The sequence below is a fragment of the Falco biarmicus genome, chromosome 9, assembly GCF_023638135.1.
Source record: "Falco biarmicus isolate bFalBia1 chromosome 9, bFalBia1.pri, whole genome shotgun sequence".
Taxonomy (NCBI): Eukaryota; Metazoa; Chordata; class Aves; order Falconiformes; family Falconidae; genus Falco; species Falco biarmicus.
The window spans coordinates 27,977,418-28,004,311 of NC_079296.1; the positions used below are offsets into that span (position 1 = coordinate 27,977,418).

At 55.4% G+C, this 26,894-nt stretch overlaps 2 protein-coding genes across 2 annotated transcripts; one reads left to right on the plus strand and one right to left on the minus strand.

Annotated features, from left to right (window-relative positions):
• Positions 1-105: 105 nt before the first annotated feature.
• CNNM1 (cyclin and CBS domain divalent metal cation transport mediator 1) lies at positions 106-20,248 on the plus strand. Its single transcript, XM_056351829.1, is given in 14 exon segments — positions 106-610; positions 612-1,658; positions 1,660-1,735; positions 11,731-11,874; positions 12,453-12,593; positions 12,844-13,013; positions 13,207-13,306; positions 13,477-13,524; positions 16,457-16,519; positions 17,498-17,661; positions 17,870-18,047; positions 18,375-18,488; positions 18,580-18,696; positions 19,476-20,248. Coding segments are annotated over 14 exon segments (2,922 nt in total). The 5' UTR covers positions 106-217; the 3' UTR covers positions 19,643-20,248.
• Positions 20,249-22,413: 2,165 nt separating this feature from the next.
• On the minus strand, positions 22,414-26,258 carry GOT1 (glutamic-oxaloacetic transaminase 1). Its single transcript, XM_056352273.1, has 9 exons — positions 26,031-26,258; positions 25,581-25,762; positions 24,879-25,002; positions 24,563-24,675; positions 24,265-24,369; positions 23,540-23,690; positions 23,240-23,405; positions 22,966-23,108; positions 22,414-22,681 (listed from the first exon to the last, which is right to left on the minus strand). The coding sequence occupies exons 1-9, from the start codon at positions 26,143-26,145 to the stop codon at positions 22,542-22,544; spliced, it is 1,239 nt and encodes a 412-aa protein (XP_056208248.1). The 5' UTR covers positions 26,146-26,258; the 3' UTR covers positions 22,414-22,541.
• Between the last annotated feature and the right edge of the window lie 636 nt (positions 26,259-26,894).

Genomic DNA, 26,894 nt, shown 5'->3' on the forward strand with positions numbered 1-26,894 from the left:
GGGCGGGAGGGCGGCGCCCCCCGTCCCCCGCGCCGGGTCCCCGGCAGCCCCGCTCCGCCGGCCCCTCCCGCCGGGGCGCCGCGGGGCCGGCTCCCGGTCGCACGTGGCGCGTCGGCTGCCCGCCCCCCGGCCCACGTGTGCCGCCGCGCCGCGCCGTGCCGGCTCCCCGCTGCAGTCCCGGGGCGGCGGGCGGGCGCTGCGGTGCCGGCGCAGCGGCATGGCGGCGGCGGCGGGCCCGGGACGCGGCGGCGGCGGCGGCTGGGGCCGGAGCCGGGGCGCCGTGCTGCTGCTCTTTTTCTCGCTGTCGCCGCGGCCGCCGGCCGGGGCCGCCTGGCTGCTGGGGCTGCGGCCCGAGGACACGGCGCCGGGCCGGGTGTCCCTGGAGGGCGGCGCGGTGCAGGCGGCGGAGGGGAGCCGCTTCCTCCTGCGCCTCTACTTCCAGCCGCCGCCCGAGGGCAACGGCAGCCGCGGGCCGGCGGGGGAGAGGGAGCCGCGGCTGGTCTTCATCGAGGAGGCGGCTCCGCCGGCGGCGGCGGGCGGCAAGGTGGCGCGGGGCCCGGCGGAGCGGTGCCGGGAGCGCAGCGCCTGGGCCTCGGACGTGGAGGTGGTGGGGGCCGCTGCGCTCGGGCGGGGCGGCGGGCTCGGCGCTGGCCGAGGTGCGGGTGCGGGAGCCGCGCAAGGGCGAGGCGGCGGCGGCGCCGGGCGGGCGGCTCTTCTCGCTGTGCGCCTGGGACGGGCGGGCCTGGGCGCACCACGGGGCGGCGGGCGGCTTCCTGCTGCGGGTGCGGCCGGCCGCGCCGGCGCTGGGCGCCTGGCTGCTGCCGCTGCCCGAGGCGGGCTGGCTGCGGGCGCTGGGCGCCCTGCTGCTGCTGGGGCTGTCGGCGCTGTTCAGCGGGCTGCGCCTCTCGCTGCTCTCGCTGGACCCGCTGGAGCTCCGCGTCCTGCGCAACAGCGGCTCGGCCGCCGAGCGGGAGCAGGCGCGGCGAGTGCAGGCGGTGCGCGGCGGCGGCGGCACCTACCTGCTGTGCACGCTGCTGCTGGGGCAGGCGGGGGCCAACGCGGCGCTGGCCGGCTGGCTCTGCGCCTCGCTGCCCGGCGGCGGGGCGGCGGCCGGCGGGCCGCGGGGAGCGCCCTGGCTGCCGGTGCTGCTGTGCGCCGCCGCCGTCTTCCTGGGCGGCGAGGTGCTGCCCTACTCGGTCTGCTCGCGGCACGGGCTGGCCATCGCCTCCCGCACCCTGTGCCTCACCCGGCTGCTGATGCTGGCCGCCTTCCCCCTCTGCTACCCGCTTAGCCGGGTGCTGGACTGGGCGCTGCGGCAGGAGCTCAGCGTCTTCTCCACGAGGGAGCGGCTGCTGGAGACGCTGCGCGCCGCCGGCCCTCACGGCGACCTGGTGCGGGAGGAGTTGGCCATGGTGCAGGGCGCGCTGGAGCTGCGCACCAAGGTGGTGGAGGACGTGCTGACGCCGCTGGCCGACTGCTTCATGCTCCGTGCCGACGCCGTGCTGGACTTCGCCACCGTCTCCGAGATCCTCCGCTCTGGCTACACCCGCATTCCTGTTTACGAGGGCGACCGGCGCGACAACATCGTCGACCTGCTCTTTGTCAAGGACCTGGCCTTCGTTGACCCCGATGACTGCACCCCGCTGCAGACTGTCACCCCGCTTCTACCGCCGCCCGCTCCACTGCGTCTTCAACGACACGCGCCTTGACACGCTGCTTGAGGAGTTCAAGAAGGGTGAGGCTGCCCGGGCTCCCCCTGCACCCCTCTGCACCCCCGGTGGTTCCCAGGTCAGCAGCCCCCACAGCCCACCCCCGCATGGCCTCCTGGCAGGACCTGGCAGGTACCAGGGATGCTGGGGGGAGTTGGGCCCTGCATGTGCTGATGACCCTGGTGTCACCTGGTGGAACAGCCCCTGGGTAGATTGAGGGCCTGCAGTGCTCGTCCTGCCTGTGATGTTATGGAGACTGTAAGAGCCTTTGGCCTCAGAGGCTGCTGCCTCAGCAGGTGAGACTGTCCTGCAGGGCTGGTGTCTCTGGGGGGGCCTGGCAGCGTGGGCACGGTGCCTGCCTCACGCCCCTGCCCAGGCAAGGCAGCATTCGCTGCTGTGTTCTACATGGAGGAGTTTATGGCAGGAGATTACATCTTGTTCCTTAGCTCTGACGTTTTCAGCTTAGCAGTGAGAAGCAGGTCTAGAAAGTATTTCTGTCCAAGTGGTTTAAAGGAAGAAGAAAAGCCTAAACCTTTAGAAAGAGCTGTACTTTTTTTCAGCTGTGACAGTATTCATAATGCAGCAGCTGCCAGCAGCCCCAGAGATGCTGAGACCTGTAGTGCATTAACCATACCTTGAGAATACACACAGCATGTGTTTTCTCCCCCCACTGGGAATTGTGTTTTGCTGCATGTTACTCGGTACATCATACCATGGTGAGTGAGTCTTTAAGAAATGGCTGCAGCGGTAACATCCTGCATTATGTAATGTGGGAGGACAGCACTTGGCTCCCGGCTGCCTGGAGCTGCTCTGCTGCAAGCAGAGCTGATCATGTGAGAAAGGCCAACCTGGTCCATCCCAGATATAGAGAAAGCCTTTCCCTGAGTCATCTCCGTGCTCATTTTCAGAGATGGGAGGAGGGTAGGATAGAACGTTTCTTGTGTGCCAGGAAAGTGATCATCAGATACATGCAGGTCAGCATCTGCTCTGGAGATGCACAGCCATGTCCTCACTGCCTCCCAGGATCACGGGGAGAAGAGTTCTGCATGGCAGACACCACCTACCCTCTCTGCCCCACACCACTACTGGAGACTCCCAGCGGTGCAAAATCAGCACATTCCTGGGTTTTATACCAAGACTGTTAGCAAAAGCATTAAGATTGGTCTCTGGGTTCAACCTTTATGAGCTGCAGTACTCCCCCTGCCCTGATGCCTCCTCTAACATAATCAGTCTCTCCTCTTCCTAATTCTTATGTGCTTTGCAATTCCTTCTTAACTGTGGCTTCCCGTGTGATACTACATTGCTGAAGCTCACCTGAGGTCTCTGCTGCCTCTCCGTTGTCTAGGGGGCTCGGTGTTACTGAATATCAGAGGACTTTGGCATAGCCCTCCTTGGTCAGCCTCCCCTGCACTTTATCCTGATTTACTTTGATGTATTCAGCTACTTCCCCCACCAAATTCGCTACAGCCTGTGGATCAATAGACCTATAGAAATGGACTTGTGGTTGCTTAGCTCGCTGCCCTTTGTTTGCCATCCTCTCTGCCCTGCTTAAACAGAGATGTTTTGTCTGTGTCGCTCCCTAAACTGACAGGTACATGAACAAGCCTTGCTACCTGCCCTATACTCTCACGTGCTAGTCCTCATCTCAAATTAAGATTATCCATCCTTCTTTAGTTTGCTCTGTTAAAACTCTTGGCATTTAACTTCAGTTTCTTCTTCCTTTACGTCTCTTTGCCCTCATGGCCTTCTGGAGCGTTTTGCTGCAGCCTCTCTGTTGAGCTCTGCCTAAAATTTATTTCTGTTTCTACCTAATTTCTCTGTGCTTTCTAAATTACATGGATGAAAAGCCTTGCTTTTGGTCTTAGTATCTAACTTAGCATGCTGTTTAGCAATTCCAGCTCCTCCCCAAAATGTTCTTCTCCCCAGGTGTTGCTGTCCTCTTCCGATTAATCTTCCCCTACTTGTAGGCATTTGGTCGCCCCCCAGCACCCTGTGTTTGCAGGTAGTCACCCCCAGCCCAGCCCCAAACCCTCCTAAACTCTTTTTCCCAGTTCCAAATACAAGTTCCCATGCTGGCTCCTGCACCGCAATAGATATTCATGCCCAGCTGCCTTCAGTCCCATCCACTGCTATTGCAGCACTTGACTACTTGATTTTTAAAATAAAGATTTCACATTTGTAATTAAGAATCTTCATCACTGTCTCCTTTTCTGTGTCCATTTGAATTACGGTGAAGTATCTTGTTTGATCCAATCAAGGTTGCTTTTCATGGCCAGGTCTTCTGTGACACCTCCACTAATTAGAGAGTAGCCTGATTGCTTGTTGATTCAGTGAGTGCTTAATGAAGACGTTCATCACGTTGCACATCCAGGGTGCCCGAAGGACAGCAAATGCTCCCACTGATAAGGCCCAGTCTCTTTCTAGGAAATTAAAGGCTCCGGTAAGGATGGGCATTGATGACCACCTCTGGGTCCGTAGGTCCCTGACAAACCTCTAGAGAAACCTTGCCAGCTTTCTTTTCCTTCTCCTGTGATTAACTCAAACAGGTTTTGTATCCTTTTTTTCTTTTTGTTATTACAGTGTTTATACAGAATACTCATCACATTTTATATCTTTCTTTCCTGGATAGCAATGTATACTCCTGATCTGTTTCACTAATGATTAATGTTCTGCCACATCCACTATACCCATAATGTCATTTTTTTGCATAATGTGTAAGTCACACAATTTCACTGCCAATGCTCCCTGCCACAGTACACAAACATTTGTTCTTTCTTACTGAAAATGTCAAGGGATGATTAAATACAGCACTCCGGGACTCTTGCTCACACCTCCGGCAGCACTTTCCCTTTATGTCTCTCCTCCTACTCACCATTATCACACTGTTATCCTTGTTTACCTGATGGATTTCTTTTCTCTCATCATGCTGTCCTAGCTATGAAGATCATCAGCTTCTTTCTCCTCCCTGGTCTTTTATAGCAGGGTTTGAAGGGAAGTTTTCCTTCCTTGGTTTCTAGGTATGCTCACACCTAACCTCAGCAGAGCTCAGTTCTGTTAAAATGCATTGATGTTTGCCTTGAGTTTAATCCACAGATGAGTCACAAATCCCCTCCCTCCCAGCAGGACGCTGTGTAGATGGGATTATCCTCCATGGATCTGGGGAAGGGCACTGCTGTAGCATCAGCTTGCCAAAACATTTAAATCATATGAAAATAGTAGCATACACTGCAGTAGCAGATAGGGAGCTAACGGCCTGGTGTGGTTACAGCACCCAAGAGCAGCTGTGAGCTCCTGATTGGCAAAACCTGCCCCCTGCCCCGTCACAGCAGAACTGGTCAAACTCTTCACATCTGCTCCTTCACAAGCCTGCTGCTGCTGCCATCGTTTGGTGTCTCTTTTGGCATGAATTGCTGGAGAAAGGCGGTTAAATCGTGGGCACTAATGGGAACTGGGAAAAAATCCAGAGAAGGCTGCAAACAGCAGCAGGGGACGGGGACTGGTAGCTTTGGCTTTAACCCACAGCCCAAAAGAGAAGGGTAGCTGCAAAAACTGTATTGAAAAACGTTACATCAGCATGAGACACACTCAGCTGAAGGAAGGAAATACTTGTGCTGGAAGATGGTTTTGTTTCTGTCTTCTCATCAAAACTCAGAAATAATGAGGCCTGGACACCCAATTTGCCGTCTTTTCAGGCAAGCTAGACAAGGGTATTCTAGAAGGCATGCATAGTTGTGCAGTGTTTACATGGAAGTGCTAAGTGGAGGACACTACACAAAATGTGCCCCCTCTCCTATAGAAATATGAAAATAGATACCAGTACAGTAATTATGCCACCTGCAGCCTGAAAGAAGCTGCAACTACTGAAGGAGTGAAAAAATTTGGAGACAGTTTCTCGGCAATTTATATTGGTACATGTCAGTGTATCTGCCTTTATTCTAGGCTCCCAGGAGGAAGTACCTAATACACCAGAGAAATAACTGCACCAGATTTAGCAAGCTACAGCAATGCAGAGGGGCAGATGAGGTCCCAGTAGGATAAACTTCACCTTGGGAATATGGAGCTAGAAGAGAAGGTTTATGCATTCATTCAATGTGAAATGCTGTGGGTGATACAGCCTGTTTCTCCTCCATCTCTAGAAGATAACCAAAGCAATGCGTGTTGCAGCTTCAGTCCTGTGATACAACTCCTCATGGGGAGCTCTTTTGTGCAGTCCACCTCCTTGTTCTCTAGTGCCTTTGGGAAGTCATAATCTTAGCCCATTCCTCAACTCATTTATGGATTTTGTTGACTAATTTCCTGCGGAAGTCTATATACAGCAGTGGCACCTTTCAGCAAATATTTTTCCTCTATGGGAGGAACAGTAGAAATTTGCTTTTAATGTTCATTTTCCTGCAGCAGGGAAGAGGCTGAGGTGGAGCTCAAATTAGCCTTCTGTGGTTTGGCATCTTTTAGGAGTTACTAAAAGTAAATTCTCCAAAAACAAACCTCCTGGTTTAGCAAGGGAAACAGCCTGTCCTGTGGAGGACAGCTCTGCCCCAGGGTCTGTTTTTGCTTTTCAATATTCTCCACAGCCTCTATTAGACTTCTACAAGTTGAACGTAGCTGGAGGAGGTGCTCACACTTGCCAGGAACTGCGGTCAGCACCATTTCAGCTGCTTTTTTTACTGTCCTTGTGAGCCTGCAGTCCATTGCAAGCAGAAAGCATGGCTTGAAATTTAAATCAGCCTTCAAGAGATTTCTGCATGATAGCCGCTATCTTGGGCACCTTGATGGGCTGAAGCAGTGGCCTCCCTAGCCAGTTGTATGGGATGAGGAGCCAGCTGTTACCCAGGAACTATCCCATACATGTCCCCTGAAGGGTGATGGCCAGGCTGAGAGTGGGTGAGGTGCTGATACACAAAAGATGGCTTAGTGAGTCATGCTGCAACTCTGCCTGAAACAGTAGTTTGCTTTCCCCCTCAAACTGTGCAGACCCCGAGCTGCTTTACCCCACCCCAGCAAGCCCAGGAGCAGGCCTGCTTTGGGCGAGGTGTTCCACAAAGAGGAGAACCGTGTCCTCAGGGAAGAGGGCACCCAGCCACCCATCTCCCTCTTGAGAACTGTCAAAGGCACCTTCAGGCTGAGCTGTGAGAAAGAGTAAAGTGGCCTATGCTACAGACACCAATGAAAATTGTTTTACATTGGCTCTTTAGAAGTTGTTTTTTTTTAGCTTGAGAAAGCCTCGGCATCCTTGTAGGCTTTTGTAGGCTCCAGGTAACATGCAAGGGGACCCACCATTTGTGAGCAGGTGGGGCTGTACCCAGGAGGTCAGAACCCTGTTGTACAGCAGATGGAAGATGAGACTCCATGTCCCCTCTGATCTCCCCTTTACCCTCCTGATCTGTTTTGTCAGTGGTAATACACTGGCTATTCCAAAAATTCCATCTTTTCCCCAGTTTTCTTAGGAATAGGAAAAGCACCAAAGCAGAGTACAAGAAGGGCTTTTGTACTCTGCTAGAGAAAGGTGTAAGCAGATGAAGTTCTTACCTCTGAGGAAGGCCTGGATTAGATTAGAATTTACAGTTTTCCCTTTGCATAGCTGTGATTCCCATAGAGCTGGTTGCCCCCACAGCCCTCTTGGTTATTTCCCCCTGTTTAGGTGTAGATGTGGATTGTCTCTAGGTGCAGCTCCTCAGGTGTGTGGCTTCACCGTTGGTGCAGAGTCATGGTAACACAAGAGCCCACTCACACACAAATTTCCAGTTTAAGAAGTTCAAATCAGGGTCCCCACTTACTTCAGATGCAGGTCTGCAAGGGGCAGGGAGATGCTGGCAGACCCTGGCTCAGAAAAAAGCTCTGGTGAAAAGCACACAGAAAACAGATTTAAGTTACATCATGATTGTTTCATGAATCAACCTTATTTACCAATTAGTTTTTTTTCTTTTCCTTCCATTTTTTAGCTGTAAATGGTTCATGGCTTGTGCCTGTACCTTTGATCTCCTAGAACAGCTTTAGCTCTTACCATAAAATTTATGAAAATTAATTTCATGCTGAGAACACTCATCCCATGGAACGAGAGACAAGGCTAAAGCATCTCTTAACATTCCTCTGGCAGAGCACCTATATAAAAAGATGTTAAGGAAGTAGTCTGGGCTATATTTGCAGCCAACAGCATTTTCTTTCCCACAAGTAAAGACATTTCCATGTGTTCAGACCTTGTTCTCCCATTGGGGAGGACGGTCTGAGGTGGATCGGTGAAGCCCAAGGTCATTTAGGTTCCTATGAAAAACAAGGCTCCTAAAAAAAGGCATAAAAGCTTTAGATACCTGTTCAGATGTTTGCTCTATGCGGAGGCTCTCAGCTGTTTATATTAGCTCTGTAATTTAACATTTTGAGGCATTAACTTTCCACTGAAGCTGTTATTTGAAAAGAGCAGATTTCATGCAGCTCATAAAGAATTTAGTACAGTTGTAGCCCATGCTGAGCAGACACTTAATCACCTATAGACTTCCTGTGCGAGAACAGCCCTGCAGAGGCCAGTGGAGCTATTTGCAGGAGTAAAGTTAATTGCCCATTTATTCTAGCATTTGCCAAACAAAGGCTTTGATTCTCATGTGTTTCACTGCACTTTCCTGCATCAGCGATAGCCCTGTAAAATCCACATGTGACAGCTTGCTAGTGGGGAAGCAGATCACCCTTATAGTTCATTTCATTTAAGCTATCAAGCAACAGTTACAATAGTGTGGTTTTTGGAATCAGTTTTACAGATCTTAAAGCTGCTTTAGATCAAGTTTGGGGGTTTAAATGATTTATCTCCCTCTGTTGTACTCCCACTGATGCAGAACTACAAGGTGACAACTGCAGAAGAGAATGTGACCCCTCTGGCATCCCCAGGTCTGTCCCTGTGCCACCCCCCATCCCCCTTGGACATTGGTGCTTCCACCTCCTAAAATTACCCATCTTCTGCCCTTGCACATGCTCCAAAAGCCAGTGCTTTTCCTCCTGTGGAAGCGTAGGAACTCCTAGCGCCAGGCAGGGGGATACAGCTGAGCTTGGCAGCATCCCCAGCCCAAGGTGGAGGGAGCAAGCCATGACCATACAGCCAGGGCACCTGCAAATACCCACCACCCTTACTGCCAAATTTACAAGGACTATTAAGAAACTGATGGGAGGAGATACAGGACCCAGTCAGGACAGGGGGCAGGACTTTGCAGATGATCTCTGGTCCCTCAGATGGGGAACTGGGGCAAGTCAGCCCTCTCCCAGTGGGGGCCAGCTGGAAGCAGTGGTCATTTACAAGTGCTGGGAGGGGGGGGGGTGGGCGGAGCTTTTTATGATACGGGTATCAGCTGCCTGGGTGGGGGCTGGGATCAGCTCATTTGGCATGGAGCAACCACATGAATTGCAACAGTTTTCCATTGCTGGGTACCTGCTCCGTCTCTAACATGGGTGTTCGTCTGGAAACCAAAACCGGGGGGTTTATAGCATGGCTAGAAGTGTTTATTTTCTGTGAAAATAAAGAACTCTTGAGTGCTGTAACAACCCTTCTGGCTCTGCCCCCAGTGCAGCGAAACTGTGGGTCTCCTCCCAGGCTAATGGTGCTGGGTTATTTCTAAATAATCTCATTTGCTGCTACGTGAATGTGGAGCTGGAATCACATTTCTCTGAGGCTGCTCTAAAGTAAATTACAGCATCAATGTAGGTGTTTGGCCAAAAAAAGGATTGCCTCCATTACTCTCTGACTGTCTTTAAGTAGCACCTAAGCTTTTTGTAAGGGCTTGGTGGTTTTGGGTTGCATGTAAATGTCATTAACAACAAGGTTTCGGCCAAAAGAAATAACTTCTCCCCTCTCCTTGCTCACCCGAGGACTTGTAGGAGACCAGATGGCCCCAGTGTTTGGGAGCAGGGTTTGGCAAAGGAGACATTTCCTAAAGCTGGACTTTGCTAAGACGAAACATAGCTGTTGCTGCTGTCTTGCAGCCAACACTGCTGCTTTTTTCTTTTTAAGTCTCAAGTTATGTTGCTTTATTACCCACTGAACAGACAAGATGCACAAACCCGTGTATGAAAGGAGTGAAACAGCCCAGTCCAAAGAACATGCTGAATTTTCAATGCCCCAAGGCTATTGATTTGGTTTCTTAAAGTGCATCTTAGTGTTACTTGCTGCAATGTTATGTTCTTGTTTCTAATTCTGTAGGCGTGGGAGGCAGCGAGCTGCTTTCTGAAATCTTGCAATAAAAGCTTGGTATGAGGAGGAGGGAATTTATACTGTGGAAAATGCCCAAGCTTTGCTGTGAGAAATATAGTGCAGATCTGTGGCTGAGAAATGTCATTTGCTCGTCTCAGATCCAGGGCAGAGTTATTTGAAGGTCGTGTGGTCCCCAGCAAGACACGGTTGGTGGGACTACTGGGCTGCCCTTGTTGTGCTTGTCCCTCCATGGGGATGAGCCAGAAAGCGCCAGTGGGCAAGGAAGAAGCTGTACAGCAAGCAGAAGCCCACCCTTGTTGCATCTTTATGCATAATACTGTTCACATCCTCTCGCCTGAGCAGCAGGCAGGTTTGTTGGAGAGGATTTATGGGAGAAGCAGATGCAGAGGCAGCTGCATAGCAGGAGGGACTTGCCCTTCTTTTAGGTGACCATTGCTGCTCATGGAGCTCAGCTCCGAGCCTGTGTGGAAAATAGGGTGCTCCTAGCTTTCTGGAGGTCCCTGCAGTGCCCACAGTACAGTTGGGCTTGTGCAGGCATTGCGACATGAGACCCCAGGGATGTAGAGCAAACAGAGGGAGAGGAAGTTGTTGGCTGTGGTGCCAACGAAGGACGTTTGTAATGTTTTAAGTAAAACTAGAGGTTCTGAACCTGTGTGTGCTGCTGAGCAGTGCAGGAGCTACAGGAGCAGTAAGAAAACCAGTGCTGTTCATTGGCAGCTCCAAGCATGCGTTTGAGCTGGAAACCCAGAAGTTGTTTGTGGCTTGGAAGTTGGGTTCTGGTCAAGCTTCTGAGCAGGAGCATAAATCAGAGCAGACAATAAAGGAAAAGAGAAGTTGAAGAAGTCAAAACAGCTTGCAGAAATCTGGACATGCAAAAATAAATAGCAATATTTCAAGTATGCCAAAAGCAAGAAGCCTGAGAATGTGTCAGTAGAGCTGCCAGCTTACTGGGGGCAAGTAAGGAAGCTGAAACTGTGATGAGGAACACTGCAGCTGCCAAGCAGGAGTCACCATTATTGCAGCCGAAGGTCCTGGTCCCAGTCTGCTTGTTTAAGGTAACAGAGAGGAGGTGCTGTCAGAGGCAGGGTTTGGAGAATACATTCCGGTACAAGTTGATGGCCTGAAAAGTGTTCAGCCTCTGCCCAGATGGTTCACCCAAGAGTTCTGCAGGAGTGGGCTGAAAACTGCAAACAAACATACGCATTTCTGCATTAAAACCAGCTGCTTCTCTGAGGAGCTGGAGGTTTTGGCTGTATTTTAAGAAAAGCTTTAGGATCAGTCCAGACAGCGGTGGATAGAAAGATGTGGGGGAGCTGTTCTTGGCAATTTGATAGGAAAGTTAATTAACAACAGAATGTGAAAACACCAGGAGGATGAGGGAAACCAGTAGAGCCCAAGGACACACTCACGTTTCTGTGTTGGAGGACGCTGTCTCATTGCTCTGTTAGAGTTGTCTCATGCCACTGAAGCTGAGGGTAAGCAAGAATCAGCTGCTATAATGTGCATTTCATTCCTGCACAGGAGGCTGTTGAGGAGCTAAACAGAGTGACTGGCAGCAAATTGCCTGGGTAGAGAAAGCGAGTGGCCCCAAAAAAGGGCCCTGTGACACCTAGAAATGGTCTGGAGAGTAGCAGCCCTGTTAGGCTGGGCTTTGTGTCCAGCCCTTCTCCTTCAGTTAGTGCGGTTGGGGTGGGTTGGGGTGAAGTGGCTGCTTCTGAGGTTTGGCTGCGATCTGTGCCTCTCACCGAGCCCTGTCCTCCTGCCAGCCCGCCGTGCTGGGGACCCCTCTCACCAGGGGTGAGGTCTCACTACTGCTCTGCTCTCCCCCTGCAGGAAAGTCCCACCTGGCCATCGTGCAGCGGGTGAACAATGAAGGGGAAGGAGACCCGTTCTACGAGGTGATGGGCATTGTCACCCTGGAGGATGTCATTGAGGAGATCATCAAGTCCGAGATCCTGGATGAGACGGATCTGTACAGTTAGTGTCCCAGAGCAGCTACTGCGGTTGCAGGAGCCAGGGTGGGAGCCTGCACAGACAGACAGACATGTGGGTAGGAAACAGGCCAGAGCAAATTGTGGTCCCTCCCCAGAGAAATTCACAGTCATGGTGGGAAAGACAAGAATGATGGAGAGATGCTAGTCAGATGTCAGGGAGGCTTGAATGCTGATGACAGAGAAGCACCAGCTTCAGCAGCCAGTGGCTGGGCAGGGCCTGACTCAGGGACACATGTGTTGGGTATTAAGTGCCCATGGGTGGTTCCCAAGCTTCTTTCCAGCTCCGAGTGATCCATCCAGCCAGGGTAACCCAGGACTTGTTCCTGAGAAGGAAGCGTGTTTCACCACCCTGCTCCCTCCCCAGGGAGATGCTCCCAAGGCTGTGATGCACAGCATGTTCTGTGTGTGCCGCTGCTCCGGCTGCTGCTCCACAGCAGCCCTGCCATAGGGTGCAGCAAGATGTGCTTTTCCATATGTGTGTACATGTAGTATGGGGCCCTGCAGCTGCAGTGGCTTTGTGGCTGCTGCCGATGGGCAACCACTCTGCTCTCTGCCCCACAGCGGACAATCGGAAGAAGGAGCGAGTGCCCCACCGAGGACGAAAGCCCCAGGACTTCTCCATCTTCAGGCTCTCAGACAGCGAGATGAAGGTGAAGATCTCCCCGCAGCTGCTCCTGGCTACCCATCGGTTCATGGCAACAGGTACCCTCGCCTTTGTGCAAGCCCTGCACCTCCCTGCAGCAGCACCAGCACCACAGGGCATCCCTGAGCCACTGCTGGGTCCAGCTGCCCACCAGTGAGCAGTTTCCCCCTGTCTGGACTCCCATCCCATGCATCCCACTGCTCCCCCTGACGCTGCGGAGGCTGCAGGGAGGGGGGCCATGCAGCTCAGAGGACAAGGGGTTCCCAGCAGCCCCAGCCCTCTTGAGCAAGTGTGTTGCCTCCCCCCTAGAAGTGGAGCCTTTCAAGACCCCCTACCTCTCTGAGAAGATCCTGCTGCGGCTGCTGAAACACCCCAATGTCATCCAGGAGCTCAAGTATGACCGAAAGAACAAGAAGGCTGCAGAGCACTACCTCTACCAGCGCAACCGCCCCGTTGACTACTTTGTCCTCATCCTGCAGGTGCCTGGGGCAGCAGCGGGCGGAGGGTGGCAGGGGGTGGCCCATCTCTCCTCACTGCCTTGCTCTGGGCTGCTTCTGCCAGCAAAGGTGCTGGTCTTCTCATATGGGGTGGTGGGTGTCCCTGCAGCCCTGGGTGGGTTGGTGGCCAGGAGCATGGGGAGCCTGTCGGAGCAGGTTTTCCTTCTCCTTCCAGGGAAAGGTAGAGGTGGAAGTTGGCAAGGAAGGGCTGCGGTTTGAGAACGGGGCATTCACCTACTATGGGGTCCCTGCCATTATGGCTGTCGTCTCCTCAGGTAGGTGCTCTGTGGGCTCCCTCTGGCCCTGCCTTTGCTCTGGCAGCCTCCACAGGGGCTAAGCCAGCTGGTGGCCAGAGGGGGCTGGCTGTGGGGTGGCCCTGCTGCAGGGTGTGGGGCAGGCAGGAACCCTTCCTCTGTGATTCCTACACCTCCAGCTGTTGTTTCAGATAATGACGTGCGAAAAGTGGGGAGCCTGGCTGGATCCTCCTTCCTATGTAAGTATTTTGGGTCAGGCTGGGGCTCTAAAACCTCTCCTGCGTGGCACCAGCTGGCTGGAGGGGTGGGTTTGCATACCACGCAGAGCAGCTCTGTGCCAAGATCATCCCTTTTGAAAAGCTTGGGGGAGAAGCAGCATGCTGAGGGGCTGATGCAGCTAGGTCCCCACAGAGGAACTCTGAGGTCCCTTTGAGGTCTCTTTGAGGTGTCTTTGAAGTTTCAGCCATACGCTGGATCCCTGTGGGTGGATCCCAGCATGGCTGGCACTGCAAGGGGTACTGCCCACAGGTAGCAGCGTGCCCATGCTGACGGGACCAGTAAACCCTGCAGCTTCTGGCACGGTGCATCTAGTTCTCAGTGTAACACCTCTGGACTCATTTGCCTTCCTGAACCCTGGAGCACAAGCTGTAATGTGGGTCCATGCCAGGGCAGCAAGGGCCGCTTGGGAATTGCAGAGCTGGGTCAGTTTGCCTGTGAACTGCTCACATGTGGTGGTTAGCTGAGTTAAAAGTAGATGCCCCAGTCCTCTGCTTGCAGGAGTTAAGAGGGATCTTTGATTAGGGGAGACTGTGAGCCCCTGCTTCTTTGCTGTTCACCCCTGCAAATGTTTACTCCCTGGTGGCTTGGAAGCAGGTGGAGGCGCTGCCCACCCCCAGTCTGGCACATCCTTCATCCCAAACCCCAGATGTTGCAGTCAGATCTGCAGTGCTGATGGTAAGCTGAGGATGCTCTGGGTGCTTAGCAATACAAGAACCCACTAAGTTCAACCTTTAGGGAGGTGTAGGGAGCAATGTTGTTGAGGCAATAGGAGGAGTTCCTTAGGGCAGGTGACTGTCACTCCTGTGGGTCCCAGTCTGCTTGCAGCTCTAGGGTTCGCCTAGTTCTTGCTGCTTGCTTTGCTCCATTTGAAAGGCTGGCTCCTGGACTGCTGAATTAACCCCTCAGTGCGCATCCTGCTCCCCCATGCATCCGCAGCACGCTCAGTTTGAACAGAGGAAATCAATGAAGTGGCTGATTTCCCCTAGGATGTTGCTGCATGGCCTGATGCCCCCATGCTGTCGGTGACTGTTCCCAGGGCCTTGCTGGTGCTCAGGCAGTGAGTGCTTCCCACAGGACAGGCAGGGCACCAGCCACAGTGGGAGCCACGTCAGTGTAGCCACACATCTGCAGTGCCGCCTGCCGGGACGCTGCCACTCAGGGCTCTTTTGCTCCCCATGCTCACATGTGACGCTGTGTCACGAGTTGGTTTCTGCCATCCAGCCATTTCTGCCTGCCATGGGATGTGTGTGGCATTGCACCCCTGGCCAGCAAGGAGGCAGCCTGGGAGGCAGAGGTCACAGGGCATCTCCCTTGCTGGGCTGGCATTTTCCTCCTTGAAGCAAAGCCCAGCAGAAACGAGTGTGAGTAGTGTGTCACAGCAGAGAATTCAGACATAACCCTTGAGCATTTATGTTACTAATTAACCATTGTTATGCAACTGTTTTATTGCCAGGTGATCTTTGACATTGGTGGCCAGGGCACAGGCGTGTGGTGGCAGAGACCCGGCACGGCCAGCCCTGCTGCCGGAGGGTCGGGTGGTGGGAGCAGGGAGTGAGTGCTAGGGGTTATCAACCCGTTCTTTGCTCCCAGCTGATTGAGGTTGTTACGGGCAGCGCTTTGTGCTATGCCTTTGCTTGGACTTTTATTTGCAGAAGGTTTTGACCAGGGAAGGATGTGGAACAGGAGTTACTGGGGGGGGGAGCAGGGAGATCTGAAGGAGGGGGCTGCAGGGCACATTTCCTGGGGGTTTTACCTTTGAAGCAATTTAAAAAAATTAATCACATGGGCAGCTCCTAAGAGCATTGCAGCTGTGCTGTGGGCACAGTGGCTGGAGGGAGGGCAGCAGGCCCTGGGCAGGAGGGCTGGCCTCTGGGGAAGGCATGGCAGTGGCTGGAGGAGGGGGCTGGCAGCCAGGAGCTCACATCTGGTGCTTTCACAGGGGGTGCTGCCAGCAGTGCGGACAAAGATGAGGCATCAGGAGGTGTTAACAACTGCATCCCTCACGGGGTGTTGGTCTCTCCGTGCTCCCCATGGAGCCCTGCCCTCCTGTGCCATGGCCCAGGGATGCTGCGGAGGGCAGCAGGACAGCTCCTGCCCTTGAAATTGTTACTGTTGCTGTAACCCATGGCAATAAAAGGTGGAAAGGGAATGAATGGCCTGTGATTTGCTCTCTCTGTGGCAGTGGGTCAGGCAGCCCCAGATGCGGGGTCCTGGCTTCTTGCAGTTCCCGCACAGCACAGTCCCCGGGGCCTTGCAGAGAGCTGCAGACAGCCTGGCAGGAATGCCTTTGCTTTGCATCACACCGAGGGGCTGCTGCCAGCCCTTGCCTGCAGCTGTGGGGCTGTGTGGAGTCAGGGGCTGTTGCAGAGCACATTCCCTCCCTACCACTTGCCTGCACACACAGAATCACCCCAGATGCCAAGCACAGTGACTTTGTTTAGCCTCCACCCATCTCCCAGGTAGCACAAGCTGACCACAAAGTCCCCTCTGCTGGAAGTAGCTGGCGAAGGGCTGGAGCAGGGTGCCAGCACTCAGCCTGGGAAGATGGGAATAAGATGCTTTCTGCCCACACCGTGGCTCTAGGGAGATGTGTGGCTGTGCAGACAGGCCTGGCAAGAGCTGGTCGCCTCCAGCCTCACCTTCTCTTACCCCATCACAGAGCAGCCTGTTGAGTCTGTCCCTGCTGGTCGGTGTTGCTGTCGCTGAGGCTGCCGAGTGCCCCCCCGGAGCAGGGGTGGGAAGGGATGCTAGAGACAGCGGTAGGAGCTCAACCCAGGGCTGCTGGCACAGGATTCTTTTTCTCATGCCTCCTCTTGGTCTGTCTCCCACCCCCACCTCTGCCCCTCACCTTTCCCCACCCCCTCCTTCCTTCCCCCTCACTTCTCTCTGCAGTGCCTGTCTCGGTGTCCCGTACCTTCGCCTTCAGCAGAGGGGACTCTCTCGCTGGCTCTCCAGGTAAGAGGGCATGGCTTTGGGCAGAGACCTCTGCATGTGCCCGGCTCTTTACAGCTCCTTGTGCACGGTGCACCAAGCCCCCTCCAGCCTGCATGTTGGGCATTGCCAGAAGGGGGACACCCATGGCACCCCACACTGGGTAGCCTCTCGTGGGTTGGAGCAAGGGTGGCAGACCAGGGACAACAGCCCTGCTGCAGCCTCCCCAGTAGGATGCAAATCCCAGGAAGAATGGGATGTGGACAAGAGGGAGCCATGGGCAGCTTGGGCTTTCTTTGGTGTGCAGTTTCTGTAATTTCCTGCACTCACTACTTGGATTTTCTTGCTACTTGCTGCTTCTGATGACGGTTACCCGCAGCCCTGTTTCCCTTATTTTCTGGCAGTCTGGGTACTAGAAGGGCATTTTAGCAGCCAAGTCAGCAAGGTGTTGACATCACCTATGCAAGGAACAAGTTGCCTTTGTTCCCTAATAAATCATTGACCAGACAAAATCCATTGTGCCACATGTCAGAGGCCATCAGACAACGTGAGTGACAGGCCAGCTTGCCATGGCAGCCTCTGCTCCTGTTCTGTTGGAGTCAGGGTGGACAGGAGCATGCTCTCAAGGCAGGTTGAGTAAACCCCTAAGGGCTACCAGCTGCAACCAGGAGAATTTCTGCCAAACGCTGTGTGAAGGCCTGTGTTAGCAGGAGAGCTGTCAGTCGGTGTGACAGGCAGGCAGCAGCTTTAACCTCTGCTGCTTGCGCCAGGTTGGGTGCCTGCCAGCCCAGTCCCTTTGGTTTGTGTGGGGCTGGCATGGCACAGGATCTTCACCACTAGCATGCACTGAGGAGGGCACCACCGCAGGTCCCCTGCCAGCTCCGGTGTCCACGGGACATTACTGCTGGAGGTGACCAGTCCACCCTGGCCCTGCGCTGGCACCGGGGACCCAAGCAGCACCATGACTGAGAATGTTTGCCTCTCTGCCGTCCCCTCCCGCAGTGAACAGGTCACCATCACGGTGCAGTGGGCTCAACCGCTCTGAGTCCCCCAACCGGGAGCACAATGACTATGGGGGCAGCACTACACAGCTCCACAGCAGCAGCAACAACATCTACACACCTGACTACTCCGTGCACATCCTCTGTGACGTGCAGTTTGTCAAGGTACGGGCTGGGCTGGTACTGTCCCACCCTGGCCACCCCTGCTCAGGCACCCTCCCGCCCTGCTGTGCCCCAGGAGCCTGGGGGTGCACGGTGGGTGCTGGGGAATCCTGCACTCCTCCTGTCTGGAGGTTTGGTGCCACCAAGTCACAAGGAGGTCCCAATGGGGCTTGGTGCCCACTGACCTGGGTGTGCATGTCTGTGTGCCCAGGTCACCCGGCAGCAGTACCACAATGCGCTGGTGGCCAGCCGCATGGACAGCTCGCCCCAGTCCCCCGACATGGAGGCCTTCGACAGGGATTCAACCAAGGCCTCGACCACGCGAGGAACCCCACAGACACCAAAGGAGGACCCCATCGCCCTCCTGAACGAGAGGAACAGTGCCATGTGTGAGTTACTCAGCATCCCTTCCCTGCCATGGGCCAGTGCTGCCCCTGGGGGGCCGTGCTGGGACCGGCTGGCATGATGGGTATGCCACTGCTGAGACGCAGTTGCATGTGGACCAGGGAACGTGGGTGTTTGCATGCACGCTCCTGTGGACATTGTTCTGTGCCTGCACGTGCACACAGGTGCAATCATGCAGGCATGTAATTCTGCATCACCACGTGCTCATATCCCCCGGGGGTCCCTGGCACTGGGCTGGCACCCGGCTGCGTCCTGCCCCAGGGCACAGCACCTCCCTGCCCTGCCGCCATGCCTGCCCTGTGTCCCTGCAGGCAGCCGCTCTGAGGGGCTGCGCAGTCCCAGCGAGTCGGTGTTCCTGCGCATGGAGGGCATCCCTTTCATCCAGGAGGAGCTGGCTGACAACGAGGAGAACAGCAAGCAGCAGAGTGAGTCTGTCTGGGACCCACATACATGTGACCCTGGGGTGGTGAGGGCTGTGGTGCCCTGGGGCGCTGCAGCCACATTGCGCTTTTGCAGACAGTGAGTGCTGCGACCCAGTCCTGGAGGCAGAGTCCCCGGGCAGAGAGGCTGGGACCAGCTCATCACCGAGCAGCTCTGAGGAGACGCCGGGCAGGAAGCTGCTGAGATCCCTCAGTGAGTGACTGATGCAGGGAGGGAGCACCCAGGGGAGAGCTCTGTCGTGGCACCCTGCTGCCCAAGTCAACTGCTCCCCAGCCCCGTCCTGGGGGACATCCTGCATGGGGCTGGCATGGGGCTGAGAAGGGTAGCCCAGTTCCCTGACAGTACCCTAGCAGATGGCAAAACCATGCTTAGGGCTAGCTCAGGCAGAGCCAGCTGCCTGGTCCTGGCCCAGCCCTATGCACTCCCCTGTCCTGAGCACCTTTGGCCCCCAGCACCCCAGCCCTAGGCACCCTTGCTGCTGTAGGTGGGCACAAGCAGCGGCCGTCGCCGGAGGGTGAGAAGACGCCAGAGGAGAGCTCCAATCTTGCCCCGTTAATTACCTGAGCAGCAGCGTGGCTGGAGCACAGTGCTGGAGGCCCACGCAGACTGGAGGTAGGAACTTGCCTCTTGGTGCCATATTCCTTCCCCAGCAAATGGGAGGTTGCTCAATTGTAATAATCGAGTTTCAAGCAGCAAAGCCAAATGATGTCGTTTGGAGCCCACACAAGCACACATGTTGCTGGGGGCTGGAGCAGGGTCAAAGGATGTAGCAGCAGACTCCAACCATCCTTGGGGCAGAAATGGATGTCAGAGACAGGGTGAGACTTTGACTTGTGTTTTCACAGCTAGAAATGTGTGTCTGCACCAATATCCTTGAGCCTGGCTAGGAAAGGTGCTGCAGGCTTGAGTGACAGCAGGTCAGGAAGGGCAAGTTCTGGCCACCTGCACCAGGCTGTGCTTGTGTCTTCCAGGTCTGCAGCATGGGGGTCTCCTGCCGCGAGGCTCATGTTCAACAGCAGCAGGTCTGCACTCACTCGCTGCCTGCCCGCCCGCCTGTCCACTCGTGCCGCCCCTCCCTGCAGGACTTGTGCAGAGCCCCATCCCCAGGCGAGAAAGGACGTGCCCTCAGCAGGGCTGAACCACCCTGGCGGCCTGGACCAGCTATCTGGAGTCAGAGGGCCCTTGCCCAGTTGCACTTTGATAGCATCTGGTCTCAAGGAAGAGGTGGAAGAAGGAAAAGTGGAGACGTGTCTGGCACGGCATCCTTGCCAGCAGAGCAGGGAGGGGCGGCCCGACCCAGAACTGCCCTTAGCATCATTTACCATCCCCATCCCAGCGAGGCCCGGAGCCCCTCGGTGCTGGGTGCTGCACAGATGTAGTCTCCACCACGGGGAGATCATGCTGTTTGGGGGGCACCACATGCAGCTCAGGGCCCCAGCACATTTGTGCCATGCCTAGAGACATGCACACTCGCAGCGCCTTGTGCATGCTGACCATTGCCACAGCCTGGCACTCCCGAACCCCTGCTAGGCACAGGGCAGGGAGCCCAGCTCACCGCCGAGCGCAGCCCCCCCTCCCTGGGGAGGACCGCTCCACGCTGCATTGAACCATCCTCCTCTCCGCACATTGCTGCCTGCGTGAGGGAGACTTGTGCCGAGCCTTTGGGTTGGTACGGACCGGTCAGTAGTTTTTGTAGAGGCCGAACGCAACAGGGATATTAACATTAAAAGTGATTTCTCCCTGAGCGATGCCCCTGTCTGTGTCAATGTGGGTAGGGAAAGACATGCTAACCTCTCCCACCAGGCTAGGCTGCTCTTGTACCTGTGGCCAGAGGTGGCTGGAATAATGGAACTGAGCATCACTGAAGGGAGCAGGTCGAGGACCAGGTCAGCAAGTGCTTCCCAATTTCTTCCCATGAACCTGGGCTCCTCATAACTCTTGCTTGCTAAGAAAGCACTCAGCAGTGCAGACAAGGACTGGGGAAGAAATCGTGCCCCTGCAAACACAATAGTGGGATACACATGCTGGAGTATAGCCTGACAGATGACAACAGAAATCTCACAGTCCACCAATCCTGATAAAACTTCAGCTGGAATAAGTGCATCCCTGTCTGGGCACTGCCCTTCTAAGGAAACACACAGCAACTGAAATGAGGCCAAAGGAAAGCAAGGGCTGGAAAACAACTTACCCCAAAGGCTGAAGGAAACAGGGTCACTTACGATTAACTCATGAAGGATGTGAAAGGGAGAGAGGAAGTTTTCAAAACCATAAAAAGCTGCTGCAGAGAGGAAAGGAATAATCTGTTCTCTGTTGCCATGGTAAATGGGATAATGGGTAATGAGCTTACACCACAGAAAGGAAGAAATTTAGGTCACTCATTAGGAAAAACAAGGCTGGTAAGGCTAGCAAAGCACTGGTACAGATCACATGTGGGGTGGGCCAGGCTGCATACCTACAGGTCTGTAAGGACAGAAGCGTAAGCAGATGTCAGAAATAACAAAAGCAGAGTTGGTTCCTCCAACTCCTTCTCATGAGATCACCCCTAGAAATCACCCTTTAACCACTACCCCATTATCCCAGCTGTGGATGGACACCAAGATGGAAAGCTCCCCATCTGCAGAGAGGAAGGGCTGCCTCTGGCTCACTCTTTTAAGTGACATGAACACTAATCTGAAAAGGACAAACAAGAAGCCCTGTGCACAGCTTCTTGGTAAACACAGCAAGGGAACAAGGCACCCTTTTTGCTTTTACTGTCCAAGCTGCAGCACAAGCAAAAAATCCATCAGGGCAACAGCGGCCATTACTAACTGACCCAAGGAAAGAGGCTGTTTCCCTTTATTCACGAAAAACCTTGGCAGGAGGTTGTTCTGTCAAGGTAGTAATATCAGCTCACAAATAGATCTGCAGTGACTGCAGAGAGCAGAAGCAGATGGTCCCAGCTCTTCTTCAGTGCCAGAAACACAGGCTATTGCTGTCAGGCCCTGCTGAATCCAGGGGAAGTAGGTGGTGGTTCACCAGGAGCCTGGTGAGAAGGAGGAACAGGAAAGATCTGCTTTTTGACATGTAAGCAGCAGGCCACGAGCTCTGGGCCAGGGAGAGGTGGCCAGATGGCTAGGTAACACACGATTATCCAGAAAGCAAGCACAGACAGAGGGACAGGACAAGTTGGACAGCACAAGGCAGGGGGGCAGAAAGAGGAACACAAGACAGACATGGTCAGCTTCATGTAGAGTCACAGGGAGCTCTCGGCTACACTCTCCCAACACCACCGTGCCCCATTAGTAGCAATTGTGATCATCACAGATGGAACACACCGTGAAGGAGAAAGGGAAAGCCTTGAAACAAACTTTTGAGTAAGACCCGGTGGACAAACCAGGATGCTGAGGCTGTAACCTCAGCCTGGGAAGAGGTTAGCACAGCTTGAAGGTACAACACCACACAAGGCAGGGGTAGTGTTCAGAGATGGAGGTTTAATTTTCTGTCAGCAACACAAAGAAACAATCATCACAATTACGAATGTTTGCTCGCGTAAGGCTCAGAACTTGGGGGGGGGGGGGGGGGGCAGGGGCTGTGAAGGAAGGGGGGGGTGCAGGGCAGAGCCAGCAACAGCTTCACCCCTCCCCAAAATACTACTGAGTGACATTAGTTCACAAGCCATATGAGATCCCAGCTGACTGGGCTGTTACCCACAGCGCATTGCACTGGCACCGCACTTCACCTAGATCAAACTGATCAGTTACATGGATTTGATTTGGACGTGCTAAAGATGCAGCTCTAAGTGCCTGAAGACCAGGCTGCTGTCAGTCAAAAAGAGTCAAGGTGGCTCATGCTGCCCCCACCCTCCTGGGGGCACTGGCCTACCATATTGCAAGGGGTACTTCAAAAAGGTCAAAAGATGATTATCCCTGATTGAGCTACTGCTCCCATCTTTATTAAACCTCAAAAGGTGTGGGACAAGGCAAGCCATGAGCAGGAAGAAACATGGACTACACACTACAGCTTTGGTGACTTCATGTAAGTTTGGTTGTTCATGTGCTTCATTGGACTTTTGTGACAGCTTCGTGGATGGACTTGGCCACATAGTCCAGGTTCTTGGTAGTCAGGCCACACATGTTGATGCGCCCACTAGCCATCAGGTAGATGTGTTTTTCCTTGATCATGTACTCCACCTGCTTAGCTGGGGAAACAATTGGACATCAGGTCACAACAGTGATCCCACAGCTCAGAAAAGCCCAAAGAACCAGTCAGGGCTGCTTGAATCTTTCACACCAGGCAGAAAACTTCCAAGCACTGGCCACTAAAACACTGTCTGATGCTTCATCCCTGCCTAGCCAGAGGCAGTGATGCCAGGGCTTCAGTGAGGTCCCAAAGAGATTCCCGCCTGGACCACTTCAGCCCAGTTCACCCCCAGCAAAACTGTGGTCACCCAATTCTCCCTTCACCAGGCCACTCGGTACTTACGGTTCAACCCTGTGAAGCTAAACATGCCGATCTGCTCTGTGATGTGGTTCCAGGTGCCTGGGGTCCCAAGGGACTCCAGTCGAGACCGGAGCTCTGACCGCATCAACAAGACCCGATCTGCCATCGTCTTCACATTTTCCTTCCTGCAACAGGCAAGAAGCAGAGCATGAGGACAGGCAGCTTACTGGTTTGGAGCCATCCAGCCAAGCCTGGCACTCAGGGAGACAGCTTCCCCACACCTTTTCCCTCTTCCACCGGCCCTGGCAACACGTACCACTCGGCAAACAGCTGTGGGGAAGAAAGTGTAGTTGCCACGATGCGTGCTCCCTGTGAAGGAGGGTTGGACCAAGTAGTGCGCACAATCTTCTCCATCTGGGAAAGCACACGCTGCACATTGTCTGCATCCTTCCCCACCACAGTCAGGTTCCCCACACGTTCATCTGTGGACAAGCCAAGAGAGGTGAGCCATTGGTCCCACACGTCATGGCAAAGCAGAGATCTCCCCACCCCCCAGCATGCCAGCCCCATCCGTCTGGGTATGATGCTACTGGGCTGGCTACTGCCAGACACTCACTGTAGAGCCCAAAGTTCTTGGAAAACGACTGTGCACAGAAGAGCTCAAAGCCCTCGGAGACAAAGTATCGCACAGCCCCGGCATCCTTGTCCAGGCTGCCAGAAGCAAAACCTTGGTACGCCGAATCGAAGAATGGAAACAGGAACCGGCGCTGCAAGGAGGAACAGTGTTAGAGGGAAACCCCGTCCCCATAACCTTCACTTTACCCGCCGCTGTCCCTGCAGGAGGGAAAAGTGACCATTGAGCTTCCGGGTGATTACAAAGGAAACATGGTCCAGCAACACCAAACTGGGTTATTTTCTTTCTACTGGGGTGAAAGAATAGGAAGACTAAATCAATCAATAAAATGTCAAATGCAAGAGAAAACTGCATTTGAGGACACAGGCACGAAAGATGCACTGCCTTATATCCTACTATCCAGCACCTGTGAAAAGCAGGTGTCTGTGGATAATCTTTCCAGCATGAGAAACCTCACTGCAGCCATGCCACAGAAACTGAAAGCAAGAACTTGGAGGCATGAGCAGAACTTTGTATGTTTCTATCCTCTGAGCACAGACAACCAGCATCCTGTCAGCCTCTCCCTTCAACACCTGCCCTGCAGGACTCTTCCAGCTCCTGTCACATCTCATGCCATTCCCTAGAGCCCATTTTGGATGCAAGTGCTCTGGCTGGCTCAAGAGCTATCTGTGCCCTCAGCACTGCTTTAGTCCAGCAACAGCCCATACCTTCATAACAGCAGCAATCTGCTTCCACTGGTCAGGAGTAGGGTCTGTGCCTGTTGGGTTGTGCGCACAGGCATGGAGGATGAAAATGGAGAACTCTGGGGCTTTCTAAGGAGAGAGCAGGTCTTGGTCACACACCTGGATGAGACTGGGCACCCGCAGCAGAGAGAGGTCCTGAGCTGCTCTGGGCACCACCAGACTCTTTTGCAGAGATCCGTTTCCAGGCACAGCATGCAAGAACCCAGCCAGCTGCTGACAGCACAGCACCAAGCTCAGCCTGTCCCATGCCAGTTCTGCTCACCTCCATGTCATCCAGCAGCCCCTGGAGATCGAGACCCCTCTTGGCAGCATCCCAGTAACGGTAGGTTCTAATATCTTTAAAGCCAGCATCCACAAACACAGAGTTGTGGTTCTCTGAGGAAAGAAATCACTTCAGAAAAGCAGGCCTCGCCTCCAGGAAGCCACCTTCTCCATTCTGAGTATCTCCTTTTATCCACAAGACAAAGGCCCCCCTCTCACTGCCCAGGCCTCTGGCAAGGAGCTCAGCCATGCCTCCCTCACCCACTGACACATGGGGCTCCCTGCAAGGAAGCAGCAGCACTGACGACAGCACTCACCCCAGGACGGAGCAGAGATGTAAACCGGGGTTGCTGTGTTGTTGTTTCCATTGTACCACCGCCTCAGAAACTCTGCGCCGATACGCAGAGCCCCTGTCCCGCCCAAGGACTGAACGCTTCCAATCTGCAACAGAGACAGTTGCCAGCAGGGTCCACCCAGGCCAGCCTCGCTATTGGGGTGCACAGAACAGCAGCGCTTGCAAGAGCGAGACGAGATCCCAGACACGCTCCCTGTGGTCACCCCAGCCAGGACAGCAACCCCTTCCAGTGGTCTTCAACCTCCTTCAGTGCTCAAGCCCGTCCTGACACTTTCTACAGTTATTAATAGACTCCAGTTATTCCTGTTACTTTTTGGCACGGAGCAGATTCCCAGCTAGCAGCTTATTTCAGGAAAGGTGGCCTATTATCCGACTTCAGTCTCCTGTGGGGCAACCATCAGGAGATGAAAGAAAAAAGTAATTCCAATCACAGCCCATGTTCAGTCTTTCCCAAAAACTACAACTACTTGTGCAAACGGCTTGAGGTACGTGGGTTCACCAAGTAACCTACAGCCAGTCAAGACCACATCAGAGGAAACCCCAAATCCTGCCAAACCGCAGTTACACCACATGTCTGTGCCCTCCTGCCCTGTCTGCTGAAGACTCCCCAGGGTTACCAGCAGCCCGGGGAAAGAAGTGGCCCCGCTCCCTGTCCACCACCTACCCGGTTCTCCTTGATGGCGGGGCTGTCGTCACCCAGGGCGATGCGGGAGGCGTGGGCCCGGAACTCGGGCAGGCCCAGGATGGGCAGGTACTCGTGGTTCAGGCTGTGGTCATTGGCGATCATCTGCTCCACCTTCTTCACCACCGGCAGGACCCATGGCTGCCCCTCGTCCGTGCGGTAGGCTGCGAGGAGAGGGACAGCCGTCCTTTCTGCGCCCGGGGGAGGGCCGAGGATGCCGGGCAGGCCGGCGCGGCGCCGCCCCCGCGACCTTGACGGCCACCGGTGACCCGCTGCCCGGCCAGGCGCTCGCCGCGGCCCGGTGACCTTTAGGGCCCGGGTGCCGCCGGGGCCGCCCTGCCGCTGCAGCAGGTGGCGGGGCCGCCGCCAGGGCGCCGGGCGGCCTGTCTGCCGGGAGGGGCCCCGTCGGGCCGGGGGAGGCCGCGGACTCACCGCCGACGCCCAGGTTGACCTTCCGCGCGTCCCCGTCCTCCCGGAAGTCCGCCGTGAGCTTGAAGACGGCGACAGGCGGGGCGCGGGGCACGGCGGTGAAGATGGAGGCAGCCATGGCGGCGCAGCCCCCTCCGCTGCGCTGCGCTGCGCTCCGGGCAGCGCGCGGTGCCTGGAGGAGACGCTCACCTTCACCGGCGTGCAGGGCCGCCGCGGGCCGCCGCCAATCAGCGAGCAGCGGGAGGCCCCGCCCCCGGCGCCGGCCAGCGGCGCCCCCCGCGGGGAGCGCGGGCAGCCAATGGCGGCGGCGGTGGCGGCGCCCGGTGACGCGAGCGGCGCGGGGACGCAGGCGCTACCTATTGGCGGCCGGCGCCGCCCGGGCCCCGCCCCCTGCTCTGCGAGCGCGGCGGGGCCGCCCCGGAGCTGCAGTGATGGGGGTGCGGGGTGGCCCTGGGGTGCGGCGCCCGGGGTACCGTGCCCGAGGCAGCGCTGCTCTGCGGCACTGCTCGGGGGTGCGCTGCTCGGCGGGCACGGCACGGTCCCCGCAGGTGACCCGGGGTGCAGCATATTGTGTGGGTGCAGATCAGCCCTGCAGTGCAAAGCTGGGGTGCACGGCAGCCCCGGGAGGGCCGTGCCCGGGGGCGCACGGTGGTGCCAGGGCGCAAGGCCTGGGGGGGGTGCAGGAAGGTGCCGGGGGGCCGTGCCCAGGCGGGCAGCGCCCGGGGTGCAGGGTGGTCCCCGGGGTGCAGTGACCCGGGTGCGGGATGAGGGCGGCTGTGAAGGCGGGTGGGTTCCGCCCGGGCGGGTCACGGGGGGGACCCTCCGGCGCACCTGCCCCAGGATTTTAAGGCGCTTTCCCGACTCCCA